This window comes from Mastigoproctus giganteus, chromosome 1 (assembly GCF_048544385.1).
Source record: "Mastigoproctus giganteus isolate SK-2022 chromosome 1, ASM4854438v1, whole genome shotgun sequence".
Taxonomy (NCBI): Eukaryota; Metazoa; Arthropoda; class Arachnida; order Uropygi; family Thelyphonidae; genus Mastigoproctus; species Mastigoproctus giganteus.
Window position 1 is genome coordinate 243,602,837 of NC_143575.1, and position 12,716 is coordinate 243,615,552.

The 12,716-nt window shown below is 40.4% G+C and overlaps 1 protein-coding gene across 3 annotated transcripts in view; it reads left to right on the forward strand.

Annotated features, from left to right (window-relative positions):
- The window catches only part of SelT (selenoprotein T), an 89,792-nt gene that overhangs the window by 52,330 nt on the left and 24,746 nt on the right, over nucleotides 1–12,716 (forward strand). For all 3 annotated transcript variants that reach the window (XR_016547117.1, XR_016547119.1, XM_090376681.1), the window contains exon 4: nucleotides 8,890–9,037. Coding sequence is in view for 1 of the 3 variants with exons in the window: in XM_090376681.1 (XP_090232807.1) it covers nucleotides 8,890–9,005 (116 nt within the window). In the remaining 2 variants the exon portion in view is untranslated. The remainder of the gene's footprint in view (nucleotides 1–8,889; nucleotides 9,038–12,716) is intronic.

The window sequence follows — 12,716 nt, forward strand, 5'->3', positions numbered from 1 at the left end:
ATTGTATTTACAAACCTTATACATACCATCTGCCATCGGGCTAGTCAGACCTCGGATACCTGCCGTTTACGCCAACAGCGCAAGTTCATAAACTTGAGCATAGAAACTAACTCCTTAAAGACGAACACTCGTTCAGACGACACGACTTCTTTCGTCTTGAATCTAAGTAACAAACAACTGTCCAACGAGCAGCTGAGTGTTTTATCAAACGGCATGAAATTCGCCGTTATACCACCGAAACCTCCCATCACACAGCTCGCTATGGGTATAGAAGCCAGTATTACCAACCTTCCCGAAGAAACTGCCAACGAGATCCGATTCAAGACTGCCGCAGTCCTCCGCAACACTCGAAAAACGTGCTCAAACCTCAACCACCGCCAACGTGCCGCCCTGTCATCTATAAGAAAAGACAACTCCATCGTTGTACTTCCTGCGGATAAAGGGCGCCGGACTGTTGTGCTGGACCGATCAACCTACCGAGAGAAAGCCTTGGCCCTATTACTCGATCCTAACGTATATGAACCTCTACCTGATCCTCCCGTAAAGTCTTGAAACGTCTGGAAGCAAATGTTAATAAACTTGTCCACGCATGGCTTAAAGATAAGAAGATCCCGACCGCGACTCACCATCTTCTACGTGCTACTGGCTGCCAACTACCGCAATTCTACGGATTACCAAAGATCCATAAACCGGCTATTCCTCTCAGACCTATAGTGTCTTGCTGCAGTGCCCCAACGTATGAACTGTCCAAACACATCGCGAGCCTCCTCTCGCCTCTTATAGGTAATACATCTCACACCGTTAAAAACAGCAGTGAATTCATTAACATCATTAAGGACATTTCAATCCCTGATAACTCTGTCATGACATCATTTGACGTGGTTTCTTTATTCACCTCGATTCCCGTCCAACAGGCCGTGCACTGCGCCAGAAGGCTCCTTGAGAGCGACTTAAGCCTCCAATCCAGGACGTCACTATCCACTGATGACATCTGTACCGCCCTCAACCTATGCCTCTCTAGCAGCATCTTCACCTTTGAAGACTCACTCTACAAACAAGTACATGGCACTGCTATGGGTGCCCCTGTCAGTTCCGTAGTAGCTAACATCGGCATGGAAGATCTGGAGAAGCAGATACACCAGAACCCACCTACACCTATCACAACGTGGTGTAGATACGTCGACGATATTTTTACCATAATACCACGTGGTTCTGAAACGGTACTACTAGAATACCTCAACTCTCTATCCAATTTCATCAAGTTTACCGTAGAATCAGAGGTGGACGGTTCGCTCCCGTTTCTGGACGTACTAGTGCATCGCGTAGGCCCACATCTAGAGACCTCAGTATACCGCAAACCCATGTGGTGCGGTCAATTCACCAACTACGGGTCTGGCCACGCTCCAAGCCATCTCAATAGCACTGCCCGCACCCTGTTCTCCAGGGCCTGGAGCCATTCCAGCACCGACACAATTAGACGTAACGAGATCTCCCGTGTGAAGGCGGACCTAACCAGATGCGGTTATCCATCCCATGTACTAAACAGATGCTTGTTACAGGCACAAGAACTTACTTCCAACCCAAGACCTCCGAAGCAAGTCGGCATGTCATCCGCCTACATTCCGTACTATCCAGGAGTGTCAGGACGTATCTCGAAGATCCTGAGAAGTTACAACATCAAATGTGTGCAATTACCAGGTAGGAACCTACGTTCACTTGTCTCCAGTGTGAAGACCCCTGTCACACCTGTCTTACGCAGCAATGTAGTGTACCGTATCACCTGTAGGGCCTGTAACAGTTGCTACGTAGGTGAGACATCGAGACGTCTCCAGGATCGCCTCACGGAACACGACAGAGCAATCCGGCTTGCCGAAACTGACCAGTCCGCGCTTGCAGAACATTTTTGGGCTACCAACCACGATCTTGACCCCAAGCGCGACTTTGAGATAGTGGACAACGCGCGACACTTTCGCCACCGCCTATGGCTAGAGTCACTAAACATAATAAACAACCCTAAGGCATTAAATCGCCAGAAAGGCATGCGTATACATCCCATCATGGAGACAACCATTTTATTGATGGATGATCACTGGCGCAAGGCAGCACACGTCCGTGCTACAACAATGACGAATGAGTAACGTGCCACACTTTGCTTGTAATGTATTCAAATTTGTCAGTTGATAAAGGGACACGAGTTCCGAAAGCTACTGAATTTGTACTTATATTTTTATTTTATACTGGGTATACTGTAAATATCTATTTGAAAAAAAAAAAAAAAAAAAATATTAAAAAATAGTCCACTTTGGAAAGTTTCTTTGCCAGTAGCGACAAAAAACTGAAAAGACACCTGACACTTGATTGTCCCACCACCACTATGCCACCATTGATTTCATCAGCTTTGCACTTCAAGTCTAAGGTAAATGCTAATTTATTGTTTGTTTTTTATTTTAAGATGTTTTACAACTATTTATTAAATAATCTTTATAAAACACTCATTTTTAATGTAAAAATGAAGTATAACATATAAGAAATACCTGTTTTATATGTTGTTGGAGAACGAATCACAGGGAATCAATGTATTATTGGTTTCAACTTACAATATTTTCAACATACAATGGGTTCTGTGGAACGAATTACCATCGGATGTTGGGGCCCCATTGTACCTTCATAAATACTTCATACTCCTTGCTTTTGCTTGAATGGCCATTAGACTCCGGGGCACTTTCTTCTGAATCTGATTTTCCATCCATATTATTAATAGCTGTTCTATCTTTGATATAGCACCTGAACACTGCTTTGTGATCACTGTTGATCTTAAATGCATTGATCCTTTAACATGTTCTTTTATATATGCACTGTCCTTTAAAGTAGTATTCACTGTTGAAGCAGCGAGACCTAATTCCCTTGCAGTAGATGACAAACTTTGTTCTGCTCCGTACTTCGCACCTCTCACTTCGACCATGTACTTAGCAGGGTTGTTTGTGGGAAAAAGATTAAGCGTGCTGGCTTTATGATTAGGATTGTCCGGTTTCTTGTAGGTAAATGAACAATCTGTGCAAGGTCATTAGTAATTGTAAAAGCCTCAGCATCTCGACCAGCTGGGTTGGTGTGACTAGAAAACAGAAGCGAGCTGGAGTTGTGAACATTAAAATCACCAAGGAAAATTACCTCACTGTTAGAAAAGTTGGACTGGAGAAAGCCAAGTTGCAAAGAGAGGAAGTCAAAGAGCTCCAAGTGATTAGTGGAGTTGAGAGAACGGTAGGGATAACAGATGAATATGACATAATGAGGTAGAGAGATTTTGAGCCAGAGAAGATCGAAAAGAGAAGATTCCAAATTAACAAGTCTCTGACAGGGAATATTGGAGTGGACATATGCACAAGTACCACCTTTGAGGCGAAAGGAATCATACAGTGAATAATTTGGGCAGTAGTTGAATCAACTGATAACTGAGATTCTGTCAGAAAAAGTACATGGGGTTTGGCAGACTGCAAGTGGAAATGGACATCGTTGAGATTAGAATTGAGACCACGTATATTTGGGAAATGAATTAGGAAGTGTTTGGGAGGTTTAGATCTTTTCGCAGATAAGCTTACTCTATTAGTTTGACAATTCATGGTGTATTCAATAGTAAGAAAAAATCAGAGGGACATGCTGTATGAAGGAATGAAATTTTTGGATATGGCGTACACATGGTAGGAATATACCCAGATCCTTGACATAACGTGGCCTTGACAATGCCTCCTGCATACACACTACTAGGACTCCCTCCGGTCACTATCTGGCAGAATAGAGATAGCAAGATTATACACTAGCTGATCCGGAAGTCTACTAGAGAATTACCAATAGGTTCGGTCCAGTGTACTAACTAGCAGCCAGCCTGCGAACACCGTTTTAGAGCTGTACCCTCGAAATGTAAGGAAGATTGGATCTCAACACAATGTTGAGATCCAATCATCGTTCTATCATCGTTTTAGACTCCCAGGTAGCAAGTACAGCTTGTTTGGTATATCTGAGAGAATGTCTGTGACAACCTCAAGGACCTGATGTATACAGGGCCATCTGAAAAGTTTGTGGCCCAAATATGAAAGGTTGGTGGTACAATGTTAAAAATTCTGGTATTTAATGTATAACACTTCACATAGTAACCTACAATTTTTGTGCATATGCAATAACATTTTTTTTTTAATTACAAGGTCACGAAGTCAAGTTATGTGAATGAGGAAAGATGGACAAAATCAGTCACCATACAGTCATCCAGTATTCAGGAAAAAAGGGACTAAGGCCAAAGGCATTTCATGAGGATATGGTTACAACACTGGAAGAGGATGCCCTTTTCTATTCCATGGTTAAAAAGTGGGCAGCAGAATTTAAATGAGGAAGGGACTGCCTGAAAGATGACATGCACTGTGGAAGACCTGCAATATCCATCACTCCAGAAGTTGTTGAAGGTGTGCATGATCTGATGATGAATGATTGATGAGCAATAGCAATGAAAAAAGTATCAGCCTACTAATGGGTCCCAAAGTTGTTGACAGCAGATAAAAAATGCACAAGAATTGTTTGGTCAAGTGAACATTTGCATAATTTTCAAGCAGATCCAGGAAATTTTCTTGCAAGATTTGCAACTGTAGATAAGATATAGACCCATTGCTTTCATCCAGAGAGCAGTCCAGTCAGTGGAAGCACGGCTCTTTTCCTTGTCCAAAGAAAGTGAAGTCTGTTCTTTCTGCTGGCAAGGAGATGGCATTGGTGGAAGCACGGCTCTTTTCCTTGTCCAAAGAAAGTGAAGTCTGTTCTTTCTGCTGGCAAGGAGATGGCATTGGTGTTTTGGGAAGTTAAGAGTGTTACTAGTGGATTACCTTCAGAAATTCCAGACAGTCACAATGGCTGTTGTTGTTATTTGGTTTTTTAGGAGCATTAGCGAGTAAGGCCATATTTCTCTGGGGATATGTGGTCATCATTTCCTGACTTTTCCGCATCCTCCGTATTTGGTGGTCAGGGGCTCGAACACTGGTCTAATCAAGAAGCGTGTGCTATGCACTGCTGCTCCTGCCCACCTGGCTACGGAGGCGCCGTCACAACGGCATATTACGCAAACTGTGTTGAGGTATTTGCATGAAAGGTCCCTGAGGTTGTCACAGACATTCTACCAATTTTCATGCAGTTGCAGTAACATTTTTTTATTTTTTTTATTACAAGGTCATGAAGTCAAAGTTATGTGAATGAGGAAAGATGGACAAAATCAGTCACCATACAGTCATCCAGTATTCCGGAAAAAAGGGACTAAGGCCCTTTGTTAGACATATATTCCAGACAAGCTGTACTTGCCACCTGGGAGTCTAAAATGCTGATGGAACTGATATTTGGGTGACATTCAAGTCAAGTGGACCCAATTTTGGTGAAGTCCGGACAGTCTATGACAGCCAGATCCTCTGCTTGCACCTTCACGATGGTGGGACTGTTAGTAATCCTGGGTATAACAACCATGCACAAGCACACGGTGGGTGACCACCCAGGTGTGAACCAACGTAAGCAGGGGTTGAAGTGTGGTGCCTACACCACATGGAGGAATGCCGCAGTACTGGGTGGTAGATGACTCTCATCAGCCGGTGCAATACCACCACTTTGCTTATTGGAGGCTTGAAGTGGTGAAACCCATGTTTAGTCTCCAGAGCTAAGTTCTGGTCAACACTTCCCCATCTCTTCCATCATGCAGTATGATTGATGACTTTTGAGGTTATGATGAACATCGTAGCGAGATCCAATCTTCCTTACATTTCGAGGGTACAGCTCTAAAACGGTGTTCGCAGGCTGGCCGCTAGTTAGTACACCGGACCGCACCTATTGGTAACTCTCTAGGTGGCTTCCAGATCAGCTAGTGCATAATCTTGCTAACTCTATTCTGCCAGGTAGTGTGTATGCAGAGGGCATTGTCGAGGCCACGTTATGTCAAGGATCTGGGTATATTCTTACGATGTGTACACCATATACAAAAATTTCATTACTTCATACAGCATGTCCCTCTGACTTTTTCTTACTATTGAATACACCACGAATTGTCAAACTAATGTCAAACTTTATCTGCAAAAAGATCTAAACCTCCCAAACACTTCCTAGTTCATTTCACAAATATACGTTGTCTCAGTTCTAATTTCAATAATGTTTGCCAAACCCCATGTACTTTTTTCCGACAGAATCTCCTTTATCGGTTGATTCAACTATTGCTCACCTCAGTTGCCCAAATTATTTGCTGTATGAGTCCTTTCACCTTAAAGGTGGTACTTGTGCATATGTCCGTTCCGATATTCCCTGTCAGAGACTTGGTAATTTGGAATCTCCTCTTTTCGATTTTCTCTGGCTTAAAAAAAACCTCATTGTCTCAAATTCATTTGTTGTCTCTAGCATTCTCCCAACTCCACTAATCACTTTGAGTTCTTCGACTTCCTCTCTTTGCAACTTGACTTTGTCCAGTCCAGCTTTCCTAACAGTGAGGTAATTTTCCCTCACTGTTAGGAAATCCTATCCATAGTTTTGCCGATGATAGCACATTGCATTCCACTTTCCATTTTGAGAAACCTTGTCCTGCTCAATCAGCCTCAACTTCTCGAAAATCTGCTACCAATTCCTTAAATGCCAATCTTCAGGTAATTCTCCAGTGGGGCAAAGACAACTTAGTTGATTTCAACCCTTCTAAAACTCAGTCTTGTCTTATATCTCACAAAAAGGATTCTTCTGTTCCTATGCTTATCTTTAGTGACACTCCGATTTCTAGGCAAAATGATATATCTCTTTTGGGGATTACCCTGACTTCTAATCTCTCTTGGCACAAGCACATTACAAATATTGCTTTCCTCTGCATCTAAAAAACTTGGTTTTCTCTTTCGCTCTCAGCGTTACTTTTCTTCCAAACAGTTGTTCACTCTGTACAAATCACAAATCCACTCTACCATGGAATATCATTCCCACATCTGGGGCGGTGCCTCCAAAACATCTCAGGCTTCTAGATTCCATTCAGAAGATTGCAGTTAGGTAGGTTAATTAATGACTCATCTCTAACAGTCTCTCCACTCGTTGTCTCAAAGATGTACTGTTTCTGCTGCATGCCTTTTCTACAGATACTTCCATGGGCACTGTTCTTTTTAATTGGCTTCTATATTTCAAAACAGTCCAAACATGTGCCACCAATATCCATTTACTGTCCAACTTCAAACTCACAGAACCAGCTTTTCATCTTTCTTGTTTATTCATTCAACTGCCAATTTCTGGAACAACCTTCCTTCATTTGTATTTCCTGAAAATTACGGTCTACAGAAGTTCAAGTCTAATGTCAACAAATATCTTCTTTTTCTAAAGTAATGGAGAAATCAATTAACTGGCAACTCTTAAACTACCTAGAAACCTTCTGTCTGATCAACAATCGGCAGTATGGATACCGTCTAATTCTCAACCTTCAACCCAAGCATGGTACTAAGTACTATAGGTTCTAATACCTCTCGTGTTTGGGGGTTTCATAAAAAAAAAAAAAAAAATTGAACCATCAAACAGAAACGTTGAGGGAAAACTGTACAAAGGAGTATTATTCCAGCAGGACAGTACATCTGCTCACAAGTCTGTCATTACCATGGCGTAGCTTTGATATCGTGTACTATCATCGATGTTCATGAGATCAAGCACCATCAGACTTCCACCTATTTCTCAATTTTAAAAATATCTTGCTGGCATCCATTTCCCACTGACAGTGATGTCATTGCTGCAGTGGATGTATTCAGAGAGGTCCAAGAGAAAACCTTTGCAGCTGGAATGAACACATTGCAAAAGCTTATTGACTCCAAAGGGGACTGTATTGGAAAGTAACATGTTACTAGATTCCTCAAATAAACCCTTCATACTCAGGCTATGAACTTTTCAAATCCCCCTCATAATGTATAGCTACCATCTTTAAAATGAAATTTAGGGAGGTTCAGTTCTTTTAGCAGATAAATTTGTTCATTTAATTTGACTATTCATGAAGCATTTGTTAGATGATGTAGCTGTTTATGACTTATTGCTGTTAAAAAGAAAGTTCAAGGGTGCATATTTTGTTATTGATGACTGGGAAGAAACTTTTTATAGTAATTTCTTATTAAAAGTTTCTTTTTTCTAGGAAAAGAAACATCGGGTTCTGAAACCATATAAAACTTCTAGAAAGTGAATGACCTCCTTAGTCTCAAGTGGAGGCCACTGGGAATTGTTTTTCATCCTTCAAACCAGACTGTTTTTTTTTTTTTTTTTTGTTTTTTACATATGCAATTCATAAACATAAAACATAATTAGGACATTAATTATAGTAATTAATCTTCGTAATAAAACAATATTAAAAATATAATCAAAGCAACTTGAATAATATACTAGTGCATCGTGACCAAACCTAAAATAACCGTGGTTAAAAGCTTTACCCTTTTTCTTGGGAAGTAGTTTTAGCTAACTTCTAAATTTATAAAACTATTTTGAAAAAATTTAATGTCATAAGAGTATAGCTTTTAATTTCATCTTTTTTTTGTGAAAGACATATGATTTCGAAAGGTACCTAGAAAAACCATCTTTTGTAGCCAAAATGTGCATCCTTCAGAGTAATTTCTTCCAAACATTTTTCTAAATATTTTTTCTTAATGTGTTTTTAAATGTTTTTCTAAATAAAGTTTAATATATCATGTTTCAGTAAAATATTTAATGTTAATAATTGAAATTTTTGTTTCTTTTATTGGGGTAATGGCTGGAATACTTATATTGAAGCTGTATTTATCTAAAATACACCGTCTAGGTGGAAGTAGGAAATATTAAATTGTGGAAGTAAAATAAGCTTTTATTTACTTTTTTTTTTTTTTTTTTTGTCTCCTCATGTTGTAGATGTTCCAGTCTGGTCCAAAATAGAAACTGGTAGAATACCATCACCCCCAGAATTATTCCAGATTATAGATAACCATATTTTATTGAGAAGTACAGATGCATCATTGGCCTTATAACCAAGGTCTGGTGGTATTATGCCACTCATGAGGTACCTTTTAAGCAAAAATATTAGTAATCTGTTTCAAAAAAGCTAATGGTGATATACTGTGCTAAATATAGATCAGATGAAGTTAGTTTTAAAGAAAATACACTTTTTCCACATAAGTTTAAATTAGATTTGTCAGTAAGTCAGGATAAAATTTTTACAAATGCATGTTGAAATAGAAAGGAATGACTAAAGATGAAAACAGCTAAGGGGAAAAAAGTGTATTTAGTGTCTAACAGCACCAAGAGGTCCCCCGATTTCTGCATTGCTTTCATTGTAGGTGTAGGACAGTACCCTGTAAAGGCCAGAGATTTAAAAGTGGTGTTATACAGTAAAATCTCATTAATACAAAGTACTCGTTTATATGAAGCACATACCATTCCCCTTCGAAAGGATAGGCTTTTCTATGTAAATATGTTCTTTTTCACCACGTGAGAAATAAATATTTTAATTTTGTATGTTTAATACAAATCTTGGCAGAGCGATTCCATTATTGCCCCCAGCCACCTGGCTCCCTACTTCCTGAAGGATGGCACTGACTTGTTAGAAATTAGTTTTGTGTAAACAAAAGCAGTTTATGGTAGCTACAACGTCAAGTGCACTCTGACAAACATCTTTCTGAAGGATGAGTTGTTAAATTAACAAAAGAATAAAAAGTTTTTCTAAGTTGTTTGCATGTACTCTCTTGATCTCCATTGGAATAGGGTCAGTTGCAATTGTTAACCCTGCCGACCGGGGTAGCCTGGTGGGTAAAGTGCCTGCCTGGCAACCCAAAGGTTGCGGGTTCGATTCCTGCCTCAGGCTTGGATCAAAGTACTGCAAAAACTTTGGAAGGTGCATTATGGCCACAGAAGCCTATGCCCCAACAACTACCAAAAAAAAAAAAAAAATTGTTAACTCAGTTCAAAGAGTCTTTTGCTATCATATACAGCAGTCTATTTTTTTGTGCCATTTTATCTGAGCTGATGTCTTTTTCGGAACTTGTCTTTAAATTAATTTAATTTGTTTATATTAAACCTTATCCAGCAGCGTTATAGCGACAAAACGTAGGCGGACAGAATTTAGGATGGAAAGAAGCAAAGCGGACATTGCAAAGGAATACAACATCCCTTTACTTACTTTATCCACAATACTGAAAAACTGAAACAGACTTGAAGAAGTTCGTGACACTGGAGCAGCAGTGAAAAACAGGAAATGAATCTGTGGTGCAAAACACGAGGAGCTTGAAACAAAACTTTTTGAGTGGTACCAGCAAATGCGTGCATATAATTTGCCAATATTAGGTCTGATTTTGCAAGAAAAGGCAAATTATCTAGCTCAGCAACGTGGGATTAGCAACTTCAAATACAGCAGTGGCTGGCTCCAAAGATTTAAAGACAGGGATATCTTGGTTTCGCAAAATGTTTGCAGTGAGTCTGGATTAGTTGACAAAGAAAGGGCTGCAGGCTGTTTGTGTTCTGTTTGTGTTTGCGTTCCATCCTTGAAAAATATGAGGCAAAGGATATTTTTTTATCTTGACGATACAGGTTTATTTTATAATTTGCTGCCAAACAAAACATTTACTGTTCCAGGAGAGCCTTGTCATGGTGGAAAATTAAGTAAACAAAGACTCGCTGTTCTGTTAGCTGCAATTCAGATGGCAGTACAAAACTATGACCCTTGTGATTGGTAAGTTTTCCAAGCCAAGGTGTTTGAAAGCAGTTAACCAACTTCCCTGTGATTATGAGTCCAATAGAAGTGCTTAGCTTACGGTCAAAATTTTTCAGTCTTGGTTATCAAAATTGGACAGAAGAATGGCTTCAGAAAAAAAAAGGAATATTTTAATGATTCTAGACCGTTGTATTGTACAGCACATTCTGCCGAGACACTTAAGTTGACAAATTTACCGCTATTGTTTTTACCCTCCAATAACACCACTTTAATGCAACCATTATCTCTTGAGGTTATAAATAATGCCTTGGATCAAGGCATTATTTATAACCTCAAGAGAGCAAGTGCCCACCTGATAAGGTACTTTACACATATATAATATCTTTATTGCAATCAGCGAAAATAAGTAAATTTTACATGTATACCTGATGCAGTGCCCATTACAGCAAAAATACTTGATCTGCAACAGGAGGGAACAATTTGGAGCCAAATTGGAATGTCTTGGATGCTATCCGTAATCTTGTTATTGCTTGGGAAAGTATTACTGTAATAATCAACTGCTATAGAAAGTGACATTAGTAGAGGCATATGATGCAAGAAAGCAAGCTTATGCAGCATCAACCAAAAAAAAAAAAAAAAAAAAAAAAAAAGCTCCCATTTCACCCCTCCGTTTGTTCCAAATACCTGTCCAGCTCGGCCTTAAATTTATTTAGGCTATCAACTTCCACCAACCAACTACCTGCTGGCTAAAGGCAAACTTCAACACATCTTTCCTCAGTTTTAATTTATGCCCTCTCAGGTGATTATTCTGAGCAAGAGGAAGAATCCCATCAGCATTGAGCATGCTCAAACCATTCCAAGACTTTATACACCTCAATCAGATCACCTCGCAGGTGCCTAGTTTCCAGATACTGTAATTTGCAAAATTTAAGCCTTTCTTCATAAGAGCAACCCTTTGTTTCATTCACTAATCTTGTTGCCCTTCTCTATACTCGTTCCAACAGCTCTACATCCTTCTTAAAATTAGGCTTCCAGACCTGTATACAGTACTCAAGATGTGGCCTGACCATTGCCTTATACAAGGGGATAATCATCTCCTTATCCCTGCTAGAAAAATTCCTGTATATCATTGACAAGACACCATGTGCTACCCTTGCAGTCAGTCTGCACTGCTCAGAAAACTTCATATCTGCCTGCACAATTACCCCCAAGGTCTTTTCATTCTCTACCACTGTCAGTGTAGTACCACAGAGTTGATACGTTACTCTGGTGTTACTGCTTCCCATTTGTAGTACTTAACATTTGTCAATGTTAAACTTCATTTGCCACCTCTCAGCACATCTGCTCAACTTTTCTAGATCCTGTTGCAGCAGCGTACTGTCATTAGTGTCCTTAACATTTGTCCTGTTCGTTTGGCCATTTAGCTGCTGGACACCTGTTGAGGGCCCAACGTTGCCCACACTGAGTCCTATGGAGGCAGACCAGGTACACCAGTATTTTTAGTTAAATACTCTGGCAGATCCTGCCACCTAATTTCCTGAGATTTCAGTGGCTAAGACCTATATATATTTAAAAAAAAGGATTCAGTTAGGCCGAAAGAGGTTCCAAGAGTATTGAGTTTGGAATTTTAAATTTTTGTTGAGTGGGGCATTCACTTTTCACATAGGTAGAGTATGGGAGGGGGGTGGATGGCTGGGGGGAAAGACAGAAATATGGGGTCAACAGGGAAGGTGACCCCAGGTATATCAGTGGGGCATCCCATGCCCACCAGAGGGAGGAGTGGCAGGGAGGGGAAGGACCGGCAAACCATTCCTCCTGCCAGGGATGGGTAAAGAAAGTGGGTCGGGCAAGAGAGCCCCACCCAGTTCTCCCTAGTGGCTTGCAGTGTCCGCCAGCAAGTGCAGTCCGATGTTAGTGGAGGCTAGTCCTCTTCTAGGTGTGTGGGTCCTATCTGGTGTGGGTTCATCCTGGGAGAGGCCACATCTTGGTGGTGCCACTCCCATTGGTTCCTAGATCAATGCTGTTTCAGTAA